The sequence below is a fragment of the Melospiza melodia genome, chromosome 28 (genome assembly GCF_035770615.1).
Source record: "Melospiza melodia melodia isolate bMelMel2 chromosome 28, bMelMel2.pri, whole genome shotgun sequence".
Classification (NCBI taxonomy): Eukaryota; Metazoa; Chordata; class Aves; order Passeriformes; family Passerellidae; genus Melospiza; species Melospiza melodia.
This window is the reverse complement of record NC_086221.1, coordinates 6,448,934-6,471,963: the sequence shown is the minus strand read 5'-3', so window position 1 is coordinate 6,471,963 and position 23,030 is coordinate 6,448,934. Positions and strand designations below refer to the sequence as shown.

General features: G+C 62.0%; 1 protein-coding gene across 1 annotated transcript in view; it reads right to left on the bottom strand.

The window, feature by feature from the left end:
• The window catches only part of PLEKHA6 (pleckstrin homology domain containing A6), a 35,634-nt gene extending 16,677 nt beyond the window's left edge, over positions 1-18,957 (bottom strand). The window contains 9 exon segments of the mRNA XM_063178211.1: positions 462-951; positions 1,630-2,127; positions 2,985-3,100; positions 5,675-5,775; positions 6,090-6,162; positions 6,242-6,346; positions 6,444-6,558; positions 7,551-7,631; positions 18,641-18,957. Coding sequence (XP_063034281.1) covers positions 462-951; positions 1,630-2,127; positions 2,985-3,100; positions 5,675-5,775; positions 6,090-6,162; positions 6,242-6,346; positions 6,444-6,558; positions 7,551-7,631; positions 18,641-18,753 — 1,692 coding nt within the window. The 5' untranslated portion in view covers positions 18,754-18,957.
• Positions 18,958-23,030: the final 4,073 nt, after the last annotated feature.

Here is a 23,030-nt window from a genome sequence, read left to right as displayed (position 1 = left end):
ATGGATCCCATCTCATCCCATCCCATGGATCCCATCCCATGGATCCCATCCCATGAATCCCATCCCACAGATTCCATCCCATGGATCCCATTCCATCCCATGGATCCCATCCCATCCCATGGATCCCATCCCATCCCATCCCATCCCATCCCATCCCATCCCATCCCATCCCATGGATCCCAGCCCATGGGTCCCATCCCATCCTATGGATCCCTTCTCATCCTATCCCATGGATCCCATCCCATGGATCCCATCCCATCCCACGGATCCCATCCCATCCAACAAACACAACCAGGGAACCTTTCCAGGACACCAACAAAGACCCCAAACCCCTCCTCTACCCCAACCCACAAGCTCGATGTCACTTTGCAGCCAGGCTGTGCGCACAGAGGGGACACAACCGCGACACAGCCACACCCCTGCCCCACCTCCCCACCCCACCCCACCCCACAGGCACCCACCTTGGGCGAGCTGATGGACCTGCGCATCACGAACGTGGCGGGGTCGGCGTAAATCTCGTCCCCGCGGGGCGGCAGCCGCTCGAAGCGGGCGCTGGGCGAGCGCATGGGCGAGTAAACCCTGGCGCGGCCGTAGGAGCCCTGGCTGGGCGAGCGCGGCACCGAGCGCGAGCGCGGCTGCAGCGACATCCTCCGCAGCGAGCCCGACGCCGCGTCCACCTCGTCCAGGTAGCTGGGCGGCCTGGAGGGCGCCGGCAGCCACAGCGGGACATCCTGGCGGCCGAAGGCGGCGTGGAAGGGAGCCCCGTTGCGGAAGGAGTGGCGTTTGTCCTCCAGCGCCCACGGCGGGCTGACGCGGTCGAAGGCGGGCATGGAGCAGATGCTGTCGGGGCGCACGCCCGGCGGGTAGTACTGGTACTCCTCGGGGTACTGCGCTGAGTAGGGTGAGTAGTAATCGGGCACCCGGCGGGACATGGGGTAAAACCTGGTGGGGCTGGAGAGGGGGACAGAGAGGTGAGAGCCAGGCTAGGGGTGGGCAGCGCCCAAGGTGGGCAAGGACAGCCTGAGAGGAGGTGGAATGCTGGATGGGTGGCATTTGTCCTGCCAGGGGTCCCATGCTCATGGAATTCCTTCTGTCAGGGGCGCTGTGGGAGCTTCCCCTCATGGAATTCCTCCTGCCATGGGCTCTGTGGGAGCTCCCCCTCATGGAATTTCTCCTGCTAGGGGCTCCATGGGAGCCTTCCCTCATGGAACTCCTCTGGCCAGGGGTTCTGTGGGAGCTTCCCCTTATGGAATTCCTCCTTTCTGGGGTCTCATGGCGGCCTCCTCTCCTCAATCCCTCCTGCAGGGACACTGAGGTGGTTCCCTCATCCCAGAGGTCCTCTGGTGGTTTCCTGTCCTTGTATCCCTTCTCCAAAGAACCCTGTGGTGGCTTCTCCATCCTGGCCTCCCTCCTCCCAGGGACGCCCCTTTACAACCCACCCCTTTTTGAGATGTCCCACATCCAGCTTCAAGCTGGCACGGGGAGAGAAAGAAAAAAGGAGAGAAAGAAAAAACGAGAGAAAAACGAGATTTTTCTGACCACCACGAGGCCACCAACCAGTCGGAAAGGGGCAGAACATTCCCAGAGGGACCAACCCCGGATCAAAGGAGCACCCTGGCGCACCCTCACCTGCGCAGCTCCTCGGGGGCCGCGGTGGCGCGGCGCGAGTTCACCCACTGCTGCAGCTGCGTCATGGAGCTCTTGCGCTGGGCCACCTTCTCGGGGTGGGACCTGGGGGCGACGCCGCGGCGCTGGGCCCCGCTGTCACCGTCACCCGCCGGGGGGAAGGCGGTGCTGCCGGGCCGGCTGGGCGAGGGGTACGGCCACCCGTTGGGCTGAGCCGGCCGCTCGGCGCTCGCCGGCCCCCGCGGCCCCTCGGGGTAGGGACTGCCCGGCTCCGAGGGCGGCTCCTGCCCAACCAGGCCGTTGGCTTTGGCCAGAGGATCCTTCTTGGCGTCCGGCCGCTCCGACGGCTTCCGCTCCATCTTCTCGGAGCCGCGGCCGTCGCCCTCCCCGCGGGTCTTGGTGTCGGGCTCGGCCTTGGGGTGCTCGCGGTGGGCGGCGTTGCAGTGGTGGTGGTGGTGGTGTTTGCTGGGGGGGATGTTCTCCGAGTCTGGCTTCTCGTGCCTGGGGGAGCCGAGACACCACAGAGGGGTCACCAAGGCCTGGCAGTGCCCCTGGGGTGGCCGGTGATGCTCTGTCCCTCCCTGAGCCATGCAGGGTCACAGCTCCCACAGTTCCCTTCTCCAGAGTGTCCCTCACACCGTCAAATGTCCCCAGGCATGGAGGGCACCGTGTCACCAGGAGGGCTGGGCAGTGTGGTGGCACTGACATCTGGGTCAAGGGGTGGCCTGCAATGCTCTGTCCCTCCCTGAGCCTTGCAGGGTCACCGCTCTCCCAGCTCCATTCTCCAGAGTGTCCCTCACACCCCCAAATGTCCCTAGGCATGGAGGGCAGTGTGTCACCAGGAGGGCCGGGCAGCGTGGTGGCACTGACCTCTGGGTCTGCTCTGTCCCTCCCTGAGCTCTGTGGAGTCACAGCTCCCACAGTTCCCATCTCCAGAGTGTCCCTTACACCCCAAAACGTCCCCAGGCATGGAGGGCACCATATCCCCAGGAGATCTGGACAGTGCTGTGGCACTGGGCAAGGATAGCACCCCAGGAGGTGTGGGCAGTGTGGCAGCACTGGGCAAGGACAGCACCCCAGGAGGTGTGGGCAGTGTGGCAGCACTGGGCAAGGACGGCACCGTGTCCCCAGGAGATCTGGGCAGTGCTGCGGGCACTGGGCAAGGACAGCACCCCAGGAGAGCCAGGCAGCATGGTGGCACTGGGCAAGGACAGCACCGTGTCCCCAGGAGATTTGGACAGTGCGGTGGCACTGGACAAGGACAGCACCGTGTCCCCAGGAGATTTGGACAGTGTGGTGGCACTGGGCAAGGATGGCACCGTGTCCCCATGAGCTCTGGGCACTGCTCTGGCACTGACCTCTGGCTCGGCGGGATCTGCACGCGGGCGGCCTCGCCCATGGCCTGGATCCAGGACTCCTGCTCCTCCGTGTTCTCGGCGCTGAAGAAGTAGGTGCGGATGCCGGCGTGCTCGGCCTGGGGAGGAGACAGGGACTGCCCGTTACCCGCCGGCAGCTCCTGCACCCAGCACACCGTCACCTGTGGGGCACAGAACGGGGAGGGGGACACAGACAGGGGGTGAGAGCTCTGCTTCCAGCCTGGCACCCCATCCCGTGCTCCAGCAGCGCTGCCTCCCCTCTGTGTGCGGGGGGAAAGCTCTGCAGGCCCCTCACAGAGGGGTTTTATCCCACTTGGAGTCACTCACAAGGATTTTTTTTGGGATGCCCCCAAGAGGAGCAGCACCCCAATATTGGGGCGGCAAACCAGGGGCTGCCAGCAGTGCTCCTTCCCCTCTGGGTGCAGGGGGAAAGCCCTGCAGGCCCCTCATGGTGGGGTTTTATCCCCCTTGGAGTTACTCACAGGGATTATTTGGGATCAGCCCCCACTCTCCAAGAGGAACAGCGCCCCAATATTGAGGTGGCAAAGGGGCTCAGCTGGAGTCACTCACAGGAATTTTTTGGGATCAACCCCCGCCCCCCAAAAGAAGCAGCACCCCAATATTGGGTGGCAAAGGGTCCCAGCAAGAGCAGCAGCACCGGAGGAGCATCGTCCATGCAGGGTGAGGGGGAAGGTGGTTTCTCAGCCCAGGAAATATTTGTGGGAGGAAAAGGCTCAGTTTCAATCCAAGGTGTTGGTGCTCGTTCTCCGCCCAGAACGTGCTGGAAGGAGCCTTTATTTGAGAGCCTTTCTGAAGCTTCCACCTTCCCCCTGTGGAAAGGGGTGGGGGAAAGCGAGGAGGAGGAAAAGGGAGGAAGAAGAAAAGGGAGGAAGCGGAGTTCTCCTCCTGAAAGGATTTCAAGGGTTCAATCTCTTAAAAACAAAACAAAACAAAAGAACTAAAACAAATTAAGAAAAATTAAGTGTGATTAAACCCCTCCCTTGAGTTTCCATCCTCCCCAGAGCATGCAGCCACCGTGCCCAGCTGGGGTCACCTCCTGAGCCCTCCCCATGCAGTTCTGGAAGCTCTGCAGGCACAGCGAGAGGGGAAATCGAAGGGATCCATCCCTGGGATTAGCGGGAGCGGGGAGCAGAGCGAGCCCGGGGTCCCTCAGCCTCTGCATGCACCACAAACACGACAAGGTGGAACACTCTACCTAGGTGCTGGTGGCTGGGTGCTGGCGTGGTGGTGGCACCAAGAAACCCCTCCTGTCCTGGCATCCTCACCCGCCGAGGGAGGAGGAGGAGGAGGAGGAAACACAGACACGGGGTCAGTGGGAGTGGGGTGGGAGCCCCTCTGCCCTTCCCTGGGCAAAACTGTTCTCCCAAACCCTGGAACTGCAGAGCTTGGGGCGTGGGCCGCAGCTTTGAGAGGTTTTCCCTCATCAGTGCCAGGGAACAGGGATTTCACAGAATCGTGGAATTACTGAGGCTGGAAAATCCCTGTGGGATCATCGAGTCCAGGCTGTGCCCGATCCCCACCCTGAGCACTCAGTGCCACCTCCAGGGATGGGCGCTCCAAACCCCCCTGGGCAGCCCCTTCCAGCCCTTTCCATGAGGAAATTCCTGCTCATGTCCAACCTGAGCCTCCCCAGCCCAGCCTGAGGCCGTTCCCTCTCCTCCTGTCCTGTTCCCTGGGATAAGATCCCAAATCCCCCCCGGCTGTGCCCTCCTGGCAGGAGTTGTGCAGAGCCAGAAATTCCCCCTGAGCCTCCTTTGCTCCAGGCTGAGCCCCTGCCCAGCTCCCTCAGGACTCTCCAAACCCTTCCCCAGCTCCCTCAGGACTCTGCAAACCCTTCCCAGTTCCCTCAGGACTCTCCAAATCCTTTCCAGATTTCTACAAACCCTTTCAAGTTCCCTCAGGATTCTCCAAACCCTTCCCTGGACACCCCCACGTCACAGAAGGTGACACCAGTGTGGGCATGGGCACAGGGCAGACCCCATGCCATCCCTCCCCTCTAAACCCTGCTCAGCTGAGCCTAAATTCAGGTTTAAGGTGGGGGCAGCTCCACAAATCCCTCCCTTAGACTGGGAAAACCTCGGGAATGTCCTGTGGGGAGCCCAGCCCTGGTTCTGGACACGGGGAGGGCACACTGGGGTCAACAAGAGAGTGTGACAGTGACCTGTGACCATGAGCAGCTGGGCTAGGGACAGCGCCTGGTGATGCCAAAGGTGCCCAAAAAGCGCCAGGGAAGCTCAGACCCTGCCAGGGATGGATGTGGGGGAGCAGCAGCCGCTGTCACCTCTCCCTGCTCCCCTCTCCACTGGTGGCAGCTCCCTCCTTGTTGGGGACACTGCCAGGCAGGTGGCTCAAACAGGGCTGGAATTGGGGACAGCTCCGAGCTCAGCTCCGGGAGCAGCCGCCGTGGAGAGGGGAAAGCAGGGCAGGGAGAGGGGTGGGAGCAGCCAGCAGGGCCCTGCAGAGGGGTGGTGGCCTTGGGGACACTGCTGTGCCCCAGAGCCAACCCACGGCCGCGCGCTCCATGCCCCGTCACCAAGAAAGCCACCAGAGCAGCAGGGACCCTGCCAGCATCACCAGTGCCACCGCGGTGCCACGCCAGTGCCACATTGTCCCCTGCAAGCCTCGCTGTCCCCTGCCAGCCCCCAACTGACCTTGAACGTGTGCTTCCTGCTGATGTTGTCCGAGGGCTGCACGGCGGCCACGCGGAAGCTGAGCAGGGGGATGCTGCCCAGGATGTTCTCCTCCTTCTCATCTGGGGAGGGGGCAAATCCTGGGGTTACCCCCACGGAGAGACCCCCCAGCACAGCCCCCTCCCCACGCCCCGGCTCCGTCCCACCTGTGGGATCGGCTCCCTGCCTGTTGCTGCTCCCGCAGCCGTGCCAGGCTCACAAACAACCTCCTCAATTATTGATGCGAGCCCGGGAGCTGCCAGGGAGGCGGGGAAAGCTCGGGATTAACCCCTGGGCGCGGCAAACACCGGGAAAAACAGGGTGGAGCACGGAAAGAGCCGGGGGACTTTGTGCTGGTGGCCCTGGGGGTGGCAACGAGCTCTGGGGGTGGCCGTACCTTTGTAGTAGAAGAGGCAGCGATCCACCAGCACGAACCAGCGCTTGTTCCACTGCTTCACCCCCGAGCTGGCCTAAGGGACAGGGGTGGTCAGAGGGTTTTGGGGGTTCCTGGGGGTCTGGGGGGCCGGGAGGGGTGGCACAGGGGGGTACCTGCTTGTAGAGCCACCCGCTCTTGGTGACAGCGGCGTTGGGGTTCCTCTTCATGGAGTTGGAGCGCTTCCCGAAGGCGATGCCCTTGCGGGACGGGCGCGGGGCCTGTGCGGGGTGACAGGAGATGCTCAGCGCCCGGGCTGGGCTCCCTGAGCACCCATCCCAGCTGGTGACAGCCGTGTCACACCGCCCCAGCACTCACCCGGCCTCCGGGGCGCTCCGGGGGCACCTCGGCCACCATGGCGTGGTTGGGGGGCTCGCTGGGGACGGTGGCCGGCCGCTTGCTGCCCGCCTTGCTGGACATGTCCGAGCCGTGTCTGTGGCACGGGAGAGGGGACTCAGCGGGGAATCTGTGCTCCTGCGCCTTTGCTGGGGGTGTTCCCACGGTGTTCCCAGCCCTCCCTGGTTCCCCCAGTGCTCCCAATCCTCCCTGGCTCCCCCAGCCCAGCCCTTCTGGGCCCAGCATTCCCAGCCCAGCCCTCCCTGGCTCCCCCAGCCCAGCCCAGCCCAGTCCAGCCCAGCCCAGCCCTCCCTGGCTCCCCCAGTGTTCCCAGCCCTCCCTGGCTCCCCCAGCCCAGCCCAGTCCAGCCCAGCCCAGCCCTCCCTTGTTCCCCCAGTGCTCCCAACCTTCCCTGGTTCCCCCAGTGCTCCCAACCTTCCCTGGCTTCCCCAGTGTTCCCAACTTTCCCTGGTTCCCCCAGCCCAGCCCAGCCATCCCTGGCTCTCCCAGTGTTCCCAACCTTCCCTGGCTCCCCAATATTCCCAGCCAAGCCCAAACCTCCTGGTTCCCCCAGTGTTCCCAACCTTCCCTGGTTCCCCCGGTGTTCCCAGCCCTCCCTGGCTCCCCCAGCCCAGCCCAGTCCAGCCCAGCCCAGCCCTCCCTGGCTCTCCCAGTGTTCCCAACCTTCCCTGGCTCCTCCAGTGCTCCCAACCTTCCCTGGCTCCTCCAGTGTTCCCAATCTTCCCTGGCTTCTCCAGTGTTCCCAACCTTCCCTGGCTCCTCCAGTGTTCCCAAACTTCCCTGGCTCCCCCAGCCCAGTCCAGCCCTCCCTGGTTCCCCCAGCGTTCCCAATTTTCCCCGGCTCCCCAATATTCCCAGCCAAGCCCAAACCTCCTGGTTCCCCCAGTGTTCCCAACCTTCCCTGGTTCCCCCAGCCCAGCCCAGCCCAGCCCAGCCCAGCCCTCCCTGGCTCTCCCAGTGTTCCCAACCTTCCCTGGCTCTCCCAGTGTTCCCAACCTTCCCTGGCTCCTCCAGTGTTCCCAGCCCTCCCCGGCTCCCCCAGCCCAAGGGGATTGGGAGCAGACCCACTTTGGCAAGTCAAGCCTTGAGGGGTCCTCGGGGAGCTGTCCCGTCACTGGGTGCAGGAAGGTGTTCCGCCTTTCATTGTGGCTGTGGGGACAGCAGTGGGTGGGTGTTAGGAGTCCCCATGTCCCCCACGAAGTCCCTGTGTCACTCACAGAGTCCCTTTGGTGCCACTTCTGCTGATCTGTTGGTCCCATGCCAACACCAGGGTTGGCATTGGGGTTGGCATCCCCTGTCCTGCCACCCCGCTAATCCCTTAGGATTAGATTCAGGATCCTTCACACCATCATGGAATGGTTTGGGTTGGAAAGGCCTCCAAGATCATCATGGAATCATTTCAGTTGGAAAGCCCACCAAGATCACCGAGCCCAGCCATTAGCCCAGCACCAAACGTGTCCCCAAGTGCCACATCCACTGCATGGGACACTGCCAGGGGTGGCAAACGGAACCTGAGCCCCCCTGGCTGTCCCCTCCTGCCAGGGAGAGCCAGAGGGTCCCCCCTGAGCCTCCTTTTCTCCAGGCTGAGCCCCTTCCCCAGCTCTGTTCCCTTCCCTGGGCACTCAAAGGTTTCATCCAAGTGCCCAAATCAGGGCAGTGGTGGCCTCACTGCCCCTCCTGCTGCTGTCACCACTGTCACCACTGGCCACACTCACAACTCGCTGCAGCAGCAGCCGTGGCCCACCCAGGGCTGTGCCTGCAGTGATGTCCCCAATGTCACCTCCTCCCCTGGCTGCTCTCGGAGCCATTTCCAAAGCGCCTCAAGGCTTTGAGTGGGGTCACTGGGCATGGGGGCTGGGCCCCAAACAGCACCCCAGGATCCCTCTGACCCCAAACACCACCCCAGGATCCCTCAGACCCCAAACAGCACCCCAGGATCCCTCAGATCCCAAACTCCACCCCAGAGCCCCTCAGACCCCAAACACCATCCCAGACCCCAAACACCATCCCAGGACTCCTCAGACCCCAAACACCACCCCAGGACTCCTCAGACCCCAAACTCCAGCCCAGGATTCCCCACACAAGCTGTTCTGCCTCCCTGGCACTGGTTGCAGCTGAAGGGATCGCTGGCAGTGCCAGCAGCGGTGCCACAGGGCTGTGCCAGGCTCAGCTGGCACCTTGTGCCACGTCCCTGCCCCATCCCACTGCCAGGCACACCAGACCCCCCCTCCCATGCCACTTCCTGCAGTGCCCAGGGGGAAAGGATGAGGTTCAGGGATTTCACACCAGATCCCATCCCCTCCTTCCCACACCCGCTGGGCACCAGGACACGGAGCCACCCTGTGCCAGCAGCCCCAGCACGCCACCAACCCCTCCTGCCAGTCGGCAAAATGGGGGAAGTTTGAGCAAAAAAACGCCGCTGCCAAGACCATGCCGTGCCATGCCATGCCATGCCATGCCATGCCATGCTCGCCCGCGCTCAGCACGGCCCAGGCAGTTCTGCCCCAGGGCTGGAGCTGCTCCCGGCGCGGTTCTGCCCCCGGAGGGGTTCAAACGCCGGGAACTGGGGCAGTGCCATCCCCGCAGTGACGCTGCCACAAGGGGAGGGCGCAGTGCTGAGAGAGCAGCACCCCGAAAACGCCGGGCACGGGAAGTGGGCGCTGCCAGCACCCACCACCCCCATTCTCGGTGTCCCCCCATCCCTGCAGGTCCCTGAACCCCACACTGGGTGTCCCCCCATCCCCGCAGGTCCCTGAACCCCACGCTGGGTGTCCCCCCATTCCTGCCCACCACACTGGGTGTCCCCCCATCCCCGCAGGTCTCTGAACCCCATGCTGGGTGTCCCCCCATTCCTGCCCACCACGCTGGGTGTCCCCCCATCCCTGCAGGTCCCTGAACCCCACACTGGGTGTCCCCCCATTCCTGCCCACCACTCTGAACCCCACACTGGGTGTCCCCCCATCCCTGCAGGTCCCTGAACCCCACGCTGGGTGTCCCCCCATCCCCGCAGGTCCCCGAACTCTCCCTGCGGGCAGGACACCCCCATTTCTCAGCCCCCTCGGCTCCTGTGGCACCCACCGCGCTGCCTCCCCCCTCCCCAGAGCTCCGCTGGCCCCCAGCCCCCGGGAGGAGCCGAAAGCGGCGCAAAGCAGCGCCCGGGGCTGCCCCCGCTCCCGAGCCTCGGCAGTGCCCATCGCCTCCCAGCACTGCAATGCAGCAGCCGCTGCCCCGATCCGCTGCCCGGCCCGGGGGTCCCGCCCCGCCGCTCCCCCTCCGGTCCCCCCGGACCCCCCCCAGCCCCCTGCGGGCTCCTACCTCACCCTCCGGTCCGCCCGGAACTTCAGCATGGTCCCGGGGGCCCGCCCGGCTCAGCGCCCGCTCCCGGCTGCGGGCATGGCCCCGCTGCCACCGCCGCGCTGCCCGGGGACAGCGGGGACACCGGGGCGGCCCCGAGGGGCACGGGGAGCGGGCGGGGGGCGAGGGCAGTGCCCGTGCTGCGCCAGTCGTGCCAGCCGCCCCGCGCCGGTGGCATCGGCGGTGGCGGAGCTCCGGGAGGGCTCCGGGAGGCTCCGGTGGCTCCGGTAGCGGCGGGGCCGGGCGGCCCCGGTGTGCGGCAGGCGGCGGGGAAGGCGACAGCGGGGACAAACAGCGTCCCCGCAGAGGAGAGGCGAAGGGCAGCGCGGCACCGCCGCCTCCCCCAGCCCAGGTGCGGAGCCGGGGAGATGCTGGAGGCAGGGGAAGGGCGGCGCGGGCAGCTCGGGGGGTTCAGGGGGGCTCGGAGGGGCTGGTGAGGGGCTCTGGGCCCCCCCCAGCCCGGCAGGGCAGCGGGAAGGGCGGGTGTCACAGCGAGCTGAGCTGAGCGCTGTCGCTGCCCTGGATTCGGTGGCTGCGTCCCTTCCCCCTGCTTGTGTCCCCAAAGCATCCTCGCGTGTCCCCAAAACATCCCCGCGTGTCCCCAAAGCATCCCCGGGTGTGACACCCTCCTGCTCCTTCCCCAGGGGACGCCGGCAGGAAATCCCGGGGGCCAGGATGGGGACAAGCACCGAACCGGGGGGGGACAGAGCCCGCAGGGCATCAGCACCCCAAAAATAACTCGGGGAGCCCTTGGGAGCGGGTTTGGGGTGAGCCACGCTCTGCCTGGAGTTTGGGAGAGAACGCAAAGCCCTCAGGGCGGGCGGGAAGATCCTCGGGCAGGAGGGAGGGAAGGGATGGGGCTGACACGGCCGGGAAAGCTCCAAAGAAGGAAGCGCAGCGCGGGGAGGGCGCTGGGATCCCTCCTGCCATGGCCCGGCTCCCGAAAATCCCGGGAGCGCCGTGGGGCACCGCCCAGCACCGCGTCCCCCTCCCAAAAATACCAATGGTGCCCCTTTGGGGTGAGCTCAGTGCCAGCCACCGGCCCAGGGGTGGCACCAGAGGTCCCAGCCCAGCCCAGAGTGTGCCAACGCTGCGGCACCGGCGGAACTGAACACGAACTAAACTGAACACAACTGAAATGAACACAAACTAAACTGAACACAACTGAAATGAACACAAACTAAACTGAACACAAACTGAACTGGACACAAACTGAACTGAACACAAACTGAACTGGACACAAACTGAACTAAACACAAACTGAACTAAACACAAACTGAACTGAGCACAAACTGAACTGGACACAAACTGAACTGGACACAAACTGAACTGGACACAAACTGAACTAAACACAAACTAAACTGAGCACAAACTGATCAAAACACAAACTAAACTAAACACAAACTGAACTAAAAACAAACTGAACCAAATCCAGACCGAGCTAAATCCAAACTGAACCAAATCCAAACCAAAAAAATCCAGACTGAAACAAATCCAAACCTAAACCAGATCCAGACCAAACCAGTTCCAAACAACCAAATCCAAACCTAAGCCAAATCCAAACTTAAACCAAAACCCAACTTAAATCAAATCCAAACCCAAACCAGATCCCAACAGAACCAAATCCAAACCTAAAACAAATCCAAACAGAACCAAATCCAAACCGAAACCAAATCCAAACTAAAACAAACCCAAACCAAACCTGAAACAAATCCAAACTAAACAAAATCCAGACTAAACCAAACCCAAACCAAACCCAAATTCGAACCAAATCCAAACCCGAACCGAATCAAGCCAAACCAAATCCAGACCGAACCGAACCCAAACCCAAACCAAACCCAAACTGATCCAAATCCAAACTGAACAAAATCCTTATCCAAACCAAATCCAAACTCAGCCAAACCCAAACCCAAATCCACGTTTTTAACGCACCGGGCACACGGGGTGTGACGCCTCCCTGGCCAAACTGCCACCACACTGCCCTGTGGGCAGCACCAGCCTCATGCCAGGCTCTGAACCAGTGCCAACACCCCAGTGCTGTCTGTCCCCCTGTCCCCATGTCCCCAGCACAGCGACTCATCCATTCCTCCATCACCACCAGCCGAGGATCGGGGACAAGGTCCCCCAACGGCTGCGGGCGTGTGCCAGCCCTCCTTGGTGACAACGCCAGGGCTCACCCGGTGGCACTGCCACCACGGCGGGATGGCACCTGCCAGGGGACACTTCTGGGGACAGCAATCTGGGGACAGGAGCAGGGAGGGAGCCACGGGAGGCTCCGTGTTGGGGTGTCACCCTTTGCCACCCCAGTTTGGTGTCACTGGTGCTGTGCCAGGCTCGGGGGCTTTGAGCTGGGTTCAGGCCAGGCTTGCCAGCCTGGAGCTGGCACCGTGGCTCTGTCACCATCTGGGCTCTGTCACTGTCAGAGGTGTCTGGGGATGGGCAGGGACATGGCAGAGCCACAGCTCATCCACCCCACAACGGGGCTCACACGGCCCCCAGCCAAACACAAACACACCCCACACGATTCCTTCTTCCTTTCCTTTCCTTTCCTTTCCTTCCTTTCCTTTCCTTTCCTTTCCTTTCCTTTCCTTTCCTTTCCTTTCCTTTCCTTTCCTTTCCTTTCCTTTCCTTTCCTTTCCTTTCCTTTCCTTTCCTTTCCTTTCCTTTCCTTCCCTTCCTTCCCTTCCCTTCCCTTCCCTTCCCTTCCCTTCCCTTCCCTTCCCTTCCCTTCCCTTCCCTTCCCTTCCCTTCCCTTCCCTTCCCTTCCCTTCCCTTCCCTTCCCTTCCCTCCTTTTTCTTTTCTGATTTTCCCTTTTTCCCCATATTCTCCTTCCCTTTTTTTCCCTTTTCCCCCTTTTTCATTTTTTCTCTTTTTCTCTTCTCTTCCCTTCCTCCCTCTCTCGTTTTTCCAACCCCTTTTTCACCTCTCCTCCTGCTGCAGCCCTTGGGAATCCCATTTTCTGTTCTCCCCGGGAACTGCAGCGCTCAGCACCCAGGGGAGGGCACTCGGGGTCACCCTGTCACCCACGGTCCCCGCGAGGGACAATCCACCCTTGGGAGGGCAAGGACAAACTGCTGAGCCCCGCTTTGCACAGGAGCCCAGGGTGGGGAAAATGGATTACAAGGCATAAAAAAAGTAAAGGGCAAAAAATCAGGGAAAATACAGATTGCAAGGCACAAAAAAAATAAGGGAAAAACTGATTGTAAGGCACAAAATCCCAGGGATTCTCTGCACTCTGTGTCCATCCTCCATGGACCACAGGGATTAAAAAATATAAATGGGATTAAATTTTCCATCTCCAAACAGGCCCATCCCAGCTCCTTGCCCTGGCCAGCAGGACCATCCCAGGGCCACCCAGACTCCAAACACCATTCCAGGGTCACTCCAGCCCAGAAGCCAGGACCCCAACACCAGCCCAGGGCCAACTAGACCCAAAAACCATCTCACAACCACCCAGACCCCCAAAACCATCCCATGGCCACCTAGGCCTCAAACACCATCCCAGGGCCACCCAGACCCCAAACACCAGGGCTTCCTAGACCCCAACACCACTCCAGGATGTCCCAGACCCCAAAAATCATCTCAGGGCTACCTAGACCCCAAAAACCATCCCAGGACCACCTAGACCCCAGAAGCCAGGGCTACCTGGACTCCAACACCAGCCCAGGATGTCCAAGACCCCAAAAACGATTGAAGGACCTCCCAGGCCCCAAAAACCATTCCAGGACCTCCCAGACCCCAAATAGCATCTCAAGGCCACCCAGGGCCACTTAGATCCCAAAAAACCATTCCAGGCCCACTCAGACCCCAAACACCACTCCAAGGCCACCTAGACCTCAAAAATCATCCCAGGGCCAGCTAGACCCCAAACACCACCCCAAGGCCACCTAGAACCTCAAACATCATCCCAGGGCCACCTAGACCCCAAACACCACCCCAAGGCCACCCAGACCTCAAAAATCATCCCAGGGCCACCCTCTCCTGCAAGACACGGTGGCCACCAGCTCCCCCTCATTCCATGATTCCCATGGGAGCGGCCAGGGAGGGGAGACGGGAGCTGGATGCCCTGGGCTGCGGTGCCAGCCTACGGTGCCAGCCTTGCCAAGCCGGGCAAGGAAGTGGCCGGGCCATGGTGCCAGCCTTGCCAAGCTGGGCAAGGAAGTGGCTGGGCCATGGTGCCAGCCTTGCCAAGCCGGGCAAGGAAGCGCCCGGGCTGCCGTGCCAGCCTTGCCAAGCCGGGCAAAGTCCTCGGGAGCGGCGGCCGCGGCTCCCGCGCGCCCACGGCCCTGTGTGACATCGGCGGCGTCACTTGGGGACATCCCAGGGTTGGGGGGACAGCAGGAGAAGCTCCCGGGGGTGGATGGAGGGCCGGGAGCGGGGGAAGGCCGGGGATTTCCAGAGAACAAAGCGGCTGCTGGCGGCCAGCGCGGCGGGGAGGGCGAGTCCCCGCTGCCGCGCCAGCTGGGGTCGGGGAGAAGCACAAAAAGCACAAGAAAAGCACCGGGAGTTTGTGTTTTATCTCCCTGGAAACCCCGGCTCCGGCCCAGGCACGGCCCACGGGGCTGCCGGCCAAAAACGCCGCTGCCGCTGCTGGGGTTGGAGCAGGGGTGGCAGCAGCGTCCTGATCCCATAGGGGACATCTGGGGAGGGTGACAGCTCTGGGTCAGGGCAGAGCGGGTGACAGTCTGCGCTCTGGCGGCTCTGATGTCACTCCATTGTCCCCTGGTGGGGACAGAGCCGCAGTTCCTTGTGCATGGGTTCAGTGGGATCGCAGAGCCACCATTCCCACTTTGGAGCCACCATTGCCACTTTGGAGCCACCATTCCCACCCAGAGCCACCATTGCCACCCAGAGCCACCATTCCCAGCAGGAACCACGATTCCCACTCGGAGCCACCATTCCCACATGGAGCCACCATTCTCCCCCAAAGCCACCATTCCCAGCCAGTGCCACCATCTCCACCCAGTGACACCATTCCTACTCGGAGCCATCACTCCTACCTGAAGCCACCATTCCCACCTCTAGCCACCATTCCCACATGGAGCCATCATTCCCAGCAGGAGCCACCATCCCCACCCAGTGCCACCATTCCTGCTAGGAGCCATCACTCCTACCTGGAGCCACCATTCCAAGCAGGAGCCACCATTCCCATGTGGAGCCACCATTCCCATGTGGAGCCACCATTCCGAGCAGGAGCCACCATCCCCACCCAGTGCCACCATTCCTGCTAGGAGCCATCACTCCTACCTGGAGCCACCATCCCCACCCAGTGCCACCATTCCCACCACAACCTCGGAGCCACCACCTGGACTCACCCCTGGAGGGCTGGAACTCTCCCTAAGCTCTTTAGGACCAGGAATTCCTGTCCCGAGCAATTCCTGTCCCTGGCAGGAGCGTGGCCCCAACCCCTCCCCGGCCGGGTCAGCTCAGGGGATTTACGGCAGCGCCGCTGGGAAAATCCTGCTGGGACAAATCCTCCATAATCCCACCCAGGTGCCGACGGGGCCGTGCCCGGCGTGCCGCTCCTGCCACCTCTGCTTGTCACCACCCTCGGGCCACCCGCTGCTCGCGGTGCCACCGACCGCAGACAATGGCCCGCGAGTGCCATGGCCTGGCTCTGTGTGCGACAGCACACAGAGTGACACCTCCAGGATCCGTGTGACACCTCCAGGGTCCGTGTGACACCTCCAGGGCTCAGTGACAAGGGTGTACACACGCACACACAGACACACACGCGCTCACACTCACCGGTGCCACCGCGCGTCCCCTCCGCCTGTCTCGCCGAGCCCGCGGCTCTCCCGCAGCCGGCCGGGGCGGATGATTCCCCTGATTTCCCTTCCAAGCCCATGGAGACCGTCATCGGTATCAATCATTAACAGCGGCCGCAGCTGCCGCCAGCTTAACCCCCTCGGCGCCGGGCGGAGCGCCGGGAGCCATCCCTTGCTCTCCTCGAACGGCACCGTGACACGGCAAAGTCACCGCAGCAAAAAGGGTTTCCAAGGGGCTCCGCACCCCCATGAACCCGCAGCTGCTCCGGCTGCGTGTCCCCCATCCCCTGGACACGAGAGCTGGGAGCGGCCCCGCGTGTCCCCAAGGTGCCCAAATTGTCACATCCCGGTGCGAGCTGCTGGAACCGCTGTCCCCACGCTCAGGCTGGTCCTGAGGGGTAGGAGATGATAGCGAGGGGCAGGAGCTGCTCCCCGCACCCCGAGATTGCAGCTCGGCACCGCTGCCCGGACCACAGGACCGCTCCCTGCACCCCAGGACCGCTCCCTGCACCCCGGAACCGCAGCTCGGGGCTTCTCCCCGCACCCCAGGATTGCTCCCTGCACCCCGAGATCGCAGCTCGGGGCTTCTCCCCGCACCCCAGGATTGCTCCCTGCACCCCAAGATCGCAGCTCGGGGCTGTTCCCCGCACCCCGGCACTGCTCCCCGCACCCCGAAATCGCAGCTCGGGGCTGCTCCCCGCACCCCAAGACCGCAGCTCGCGGCTCTCGGCGCTCCCTCTCCCTTTCCCCGCATCTTTTCCAAGGCTCATCAATGAGCTGTAACTTTATCCCTCCGTGTTTACAACCCAGCTGCGCCTCTTGGCTCCCTCAGCCGTGCCGGGGGCCAGCTCGGCTCCCGCTCAGCCGCCACACGGCGCTGTCACGGTGTCACAATGTCCCTGTCCCCCCCGTTCCCGCACGGGACCGTGGGCATCAGCACCTGCATCCCCACGGGCTGGAGGAAGAGGAAGAGGAGGAGGAGCACGGCGCTGTCCCCGAGCCTGAGCCCTGCGGAGCGGACGGACAGATGTCCTTGTCGCCTCCCCCCGCCCCCGCAGCCGCGTTACCCAACCTGCCGAGGGGTTGAATGATTAACCCCGGGCTGCCGAGCCGCCGGCTCCCGGCGCTGGCCCTGCACAGGGCACCTGGGGACCCTGAGCTGCTGTCACCGGGCCCCAGGAGCATCCCTTCGGTTTGTCCCTAAAAACGCACAGAGGGTCCCCACCCTGTCCCAACTCTCTGGAGCACCCCATGCCCTCAGTTTGTCCCCACAAGCACACAGAGGGTACCCACACTGTCCCTCACCCCTGTGCCACGTCCCTGGAGCCCTCAGCTTGTCCCCACAAGCACACAGAGGGTCCCCACCCTGTCCCATGTCCCTGGAGCATCCCATGCCAGGTCCCCTCAGCTTGTCCCTACAGACACACAGAGGGTCTCCACCTTGTCCCTCACCCCTGTCCCAGCTCCCAGCCCTCAGCTTGTCCCCACAAGCACACAGAGGGTCCCCACCCTGTCCCTCACCCCTGTCCCACGTCCCTGGAGCCCTCAATTTGTCCCCACAAACACACAAAGGGTCCCCACACTGTCCCTCATCCTTGTCCCTCATCCCTGTCCCATGTCCCTGGAGCCCTCAGCTTGTCCCCACAAGCACACAGAGGGTCCCCACCCTGTCCCTCACCCTTTTCCTCACCCCTGTCCCTCATCCCTGTCCCTCACCCTTGTCCCACGTCCCACGAGCATCCCATGCTGGGTCCCCTCATTTTGTCCCCATAAACACACAGAGGGTCCCCACCCTGTCCCACATCCCTGTCCCACATCCCTGGAGCCCTCAGCTTGTCCCTACAAACACACAGAGGGTCCCCACCCTGTCCCCTACCCCTGTCCCACATCCCTGGACTCCTCAGTTTGTCCCCACAAACACACAGAGGGTCCCCACCCTGTCCCCCCCAGCCCCGTCCCACGTCCCTGCAGCACTCACAGCACCGGCGCCACTTTCCCGACGCGGCCACCGCGGGAATTCCGCCTTTGTCCAGCCCCAGCTGCTGCTCCAGCCGGGGGCGTGGGGCTGGAATGATCACAAACAGCCTTGGACAAACATCTGCCCGGCACCACCCCCGGGCTGCGGCCGCGGGATGGTTTCAATCACGGTCAAATCCCACAGAACCGCCCGGGGGAGCGAGGCAGGAGCAGCAGCTGATAAGGCCCTGCAGATGCGGGGCTGGGTTTGGCTCCCCGAGTCCGTGAGATGCCGTGGAACGGGCACAGATTTGGGAATTCCCATTCCCCACACCCACCTGGGATATAAAGGCAAAAATTCCGTGTGAACGCCCCAAACTGGGAGAAATTAGGGGGTGCAGGGGGGTGAAGTGATTCCTGAGGGTCTGCAAATCCAGCAGCTGCTATTCCCACTCTGGACCACCAGGACAGGGGTCAAGGTGAGCCCCAGACTGGGCTCCATCAGGCTGTGGAGCCTCTTGATGATTTTTGTATAAATTCCCCAATTTTCCACTCTGGTTCTGCCACTCTCACAAAAACCAACAAAGCCACAAATTCCTTGTGAACGCCCCAAACTGGGAGCGCTCAGGGAGTGCAGGAGGGTGAAATGAAGCATTCCCAGTAGTGATTCTTGAGCTCTGCAGACCCAGCAGCTGCTGTTCCCTCTCTGGCCCACCAGGCTGGGGCACAGGATGGGCTCTATCAGGCTGTGGAGCCTCTTGATGATTTTTGGATAAATTCCCCAATTTTCCACTCTGGATCTCCCACTCTCACAAAAACCAACAAAGCCACAAATTCCTTGCGAACGCCCCAAACTGGAACACTCAGTGGGTGCAGGGGAGTGAAGTGAAGCATCCCTTTGCTTCACAGTGATTCCTGCAAACCCAGCAGCTGCTGTTCCCTCTCTGGCCCACCAGGCTGGGGCACAGGATGGGCTCTATCAGGCTGTGGAGCCTCTTGATGATTTTTGGACAAACTCCCCAATTTTCCATCCACATCTCCCACTCTCAAAAAAACCAACAAACCCACAAATGCAGCACCTCAGGGTCGTGAGACAGTGGCGGCTCCCACGTCGCTGCTGCCACCACAGGATCCCATTTCCCATTGGAAGGATCAGGATCAGGAATTTGGGCAGCGCTGCCGGCTGCTTCATCCCGACCTCCCGCAGTCAAGCCCCGACACATTCGGCGCATTCCTGGCATAGCCGGCACCCGGAGCCCCACACCTGCCGGGAGAGGGAGGCTGGGAAGGTGCCAGCAGCTCCATCCGGGCCGTGCCAGCAGATTTATGGATCCCAGGCACCGTCCCAAGGCCGTGCGTGGCTCTGGTGACGCGGCGAACTTGTCACCGTGGGCAGCTCTGTCACCTCGCCGAGCGTCCCCGTTGCTTTGCTGGTGCGGCACCACGCGTCCCTTGTGTCGGGCTGGGTGTGAATGGGGAAATTCTCCTTTTTTAGATCTGATCCCACACCTTGGCGGGCCTGGGAACAGCCTGTCACCGGCGGTGACACAACCGTGCTGATTGTGCAAGAGCTTTGCACCAAACAGCTCCCAAGGACGGGATCAACGCCGGCTCCGGGCTGGCCACGGTGGCTCTGTGTCCCCAAATCCATCTGTGTCACACCCCACGACCCCAGGAGTGGCCTGGGATCACGGCATGGATGCCAGGAAATGTGTGGAGCAGCCAAAAGTATTCCTGAGTGCCTGGGAAGAGGCACTGTGGAGCCAAGCCTGGCACACAGAGATGGCACAGCAACTCCAGCCCCTCCAAAAACGCCGGCTCCAGGCTGGCCACAGTGGCTCTCCAGCTCCAATTCCACCTGTGGCCACATCCCACGACGCCAGGAGAGGCCTGGGATTGTGTTGTGGGTGCCAGGAAATGTGTGGAGCAGCTAAAAACATTCCTGAGTGCCTGGGGAAAGCCATCGTGGAGCCAAGCCTGGCACCCACGTTTGGCACAGCAGCTCCAGCCCCTCCAAAAAACGCTGGCTCCAGGCTGGCCACGGTGGTTCCTTGTCCCCAAACCCATCTGTGGCACATCCCACGGCCCTGGGAGCAGCCCGGGATCATGGCATGGATGCCAGGAAATGTGTGGAGCAGCCAAAAGCACTCCTGAGTGCCTGGGAAGAGGCACTGTGGAGCCAAGCCTGGCATCCACATTTGGCACAGCAGCTCCAGCCCCTCCAAAAACGCCAGCTCCAGGCTGGCCACAGTGGTTCTCTGTGCCCAAACCCATCTGTGGCACATCCCACAGCCCTGGGATCACAGAATGGGTGCCAGGAAATGTGTGGAGCAGCCAAAAGTATTCCCAAATGCCTGGGAAAAGCCATCGTGGAGCCAAGCCTGGCACACATGGCTGGCATGGCAGCTCCAGACCCTCCAAAAAACAGGCACGTGCCCGCCTCACCAATCTCTTGCACAAAAGAGCCAAAAGTCCCCAAATCGGGTTTATCTGAAGCAAAAAGGTCTAAAAGAACCACTCGGGGTTCCCCGAATCCCAGGCTCAGGATTTGCAGCTTTTCCCAAGGATTTCCTCTGGAAATTCCCTTGGGGGGAATCGCAGCTTTCCCCTCGCTGTCCTCGGATGTGACAGCCCCGATTTAGTGTCACCTCCAGCCCACCACACCCGGGAACGGCTTGGCGGTGAATCACAGCTCATGCCCGGCTTCCCACAGCTCATCCCCGGCTTCCCACAGCTCATCCCCGCCTTCCCAACCGCGTCCTCATCAGCGCCCCAAGCCCGGCGCAGCCCCGGGGGAAAAGCCGGGAATCTGCAGGGGGAAAAACGCCCAGAGCCGAAAAGCAAACCCTGGGAGTGTCCCAGGCGAGGCGGGGATAAGGACACACCTCTGTGTCACCAAATTGTGCCACCAAACCGCCTTGGCTGTGTGGCTTGTCACCCTCGCAGCGCCACCTCCGCAGCGCCACCATGGGCGGGTCGGGCTCTGGTTTGGTCACCCTGGGATGCTCCCAGTTGGGAATCGGGACAAATCCAGCAGCGCCGCTTCCCAGAAATCCCATCAGGTGCCAGGTCCCCCTTCCTTCTCCCTCACAAATAAACACGGGGAGGGGCGGCCCCGAGCCGGGAGGGAGCTGGAAGGACGGGATGGCTGAGCCGGGCTGAGCCGGGCTGGAACCGGGCCAGGCCCGGGCTGGGGAGAGCCCTCAGAGGGGCCTTGGGGGCAGGGGAGCAGCTTGGGATGAGCACCTTGGGATGTCAGGGGATTCCTCCTTGGAGCGCTCGCAGGGTCTCTCCAAAAATGTCACAGGATCCCTCAAAAAATTTCACGGGATCCTTCCAAAAATGTCACAAGATCCCCAGCTTGGAATGCCGAAAGGATCCCCTCCCAAAAGTGCCACAGAATCACTACAAAAATGTCACAGGGTCCCACCCAAAATTTTACAGGATCCCTTCCAAAACTGTCACAGGATGTCCACCTGGGAATGCCCAAAGGATCTCTCCCAAAAGTGCCACAGAATCACTCCAAAAATGTCACAGGATCCCTCCAAAAGTGCCACAGGATCCCTCAAAAAATGTCACAGGATCCCCACCTTGAAATGCCTACAGGATCCCTCCCAGGGTGTCAGAGGATCTCCCCTAAAAGTGCCATAGGATCCCTCCAAAAATGTCACAGGATCCCTTCCAAAACTGTCACAGGATCCCTCCCAAAAGTGCCACAGGATACCACTAAAACTGTCACAGGATCCCACCAAAAATATCACAAGATCCCCAGCTTGGAATGCCCACAGGATCCCTCCCAAAAGTGCCACAGGATCCCTCCAAAAATGTCACAGGATCCCTCCGAAAGTGCCACAGGATCCCTCCCAAAATGTCACAGGATCCCTCCCAAAAGTGCCACAGAATCACTACAAAAATGTCACAGGATCCCTCCCAAAAGTGCCACAGAATCCCTCCAAAAATGTCACAGGTCCCACCCAAAATTTCACAGGATCCCTTCCAAAATGTCACAGGATGTCCACCTGGGAATGCCCAAAGGATCCCTCCCAAAAGTGCCACAGGATCCCTCCAAAAATGTCACAGGGTCCCACCCAAAATTTCACAGGATCCCTTCCAAAATGTCACAGGATCCCTCCGAAAGTGCCACAGGATCCCTCCAAAAATGTCACAGGATCCCCTCTTGGATTGCCCACGGGATTCCCTCTTGGGATGCTCACTGGACACTGGATCCCTCCAAAAATATCACAGGACGCCCACCTTGGAATGCCCACGGCATCCCTCCCAAAAGTGCCACAGAATCACGGCAAAAATGTCACAGGATCCCAAAAGTGCCACAGGATCCCTCCAAAAATGTCACAGGATCCCAAAAGTGCCACAGAATCATGCCAAAAATGTCACAGGATCCCAAAACTGTCACAGGATCCCTCCAAGGGTCCTCACAAGCAGCTGGGACCGAGGAGTGGAGCAGCCCAAGGAGCTGGGATGGGTTTGCTGAGCCCTGGGAAGAGCCCGAGGCCGTCCCACGTCCCCGGAGGGCACAGCTGGGATGGAAGCGGGGGAAGAGCAGCAGGGCTGAGGAGCGAGCTGGGGGAGCACAGGGGGATCCAGGGCAGGGAGAACAGGGGGATCTGGGGGGATCACAGGTGGATCTGGGGGGGATCACAGGTGGATCCAGGGCAGGGATCACAGGGGGATCCAGAGGGGAGCACAGGGGGGATCCAGGGCAGGGAGCACAGGGGGATCTGGGGGGATCACGGGTGGATCTGGGGGGAGCACAGGTGGAACCAGAGGGGACCACAGGTGGATCTGGGGGGGATCACAGGGGGATCTGAGGGGATCACAAGTGGATCCAGAGGAGATCACAGGGGGGATCCAGAGGGGATCACAGGGGGATCCAGAGGGGATCACAGGCGGATCTGGGGGGGGTCACAGGTGGATCCAGAGGAGATCACAGCGGGGATCCAGAGGGGATCACAGGCGGATCTGGGGGGGATCACAGGCGGATCCAGGGCAGGGATCACAGGCGGATCTGGGGGGATCACAGGGGGGGATCCAGAGGGGATCACAGGTGGATCTGGGGGGGATCACAGGTGGATCCAGGGCAGGGATCACAGGGGGGATCCAGAGGGGAGCACAGGTGGATCCAGGGCAGGGATCACAGGAGGATCTGGGGGGATCACAGGTGGATCCAGAGGGGGTCACAGGGGGGATCCAGAGGGGATCACAGGTGGATCTGGGGGGATCACAGGGGGGATCTGGGGAGGATCACAGGCGGATCTGGGGGGGGTCACAGGTGGAACCAGAGGGGAGCACAGGTGGATCTGGGGGGGTCACAGGGGGGATCCAGGGGGGATCACAGGCGGATCTGGGGGGGGTCACAGGTGGATCCAGAGGGGATCACTGGTGGTACCAGAGGAGATCACAGGGGGATCCAGAGTGGATCACAGGTGGATCTGGGGGGGGTCACAGGTG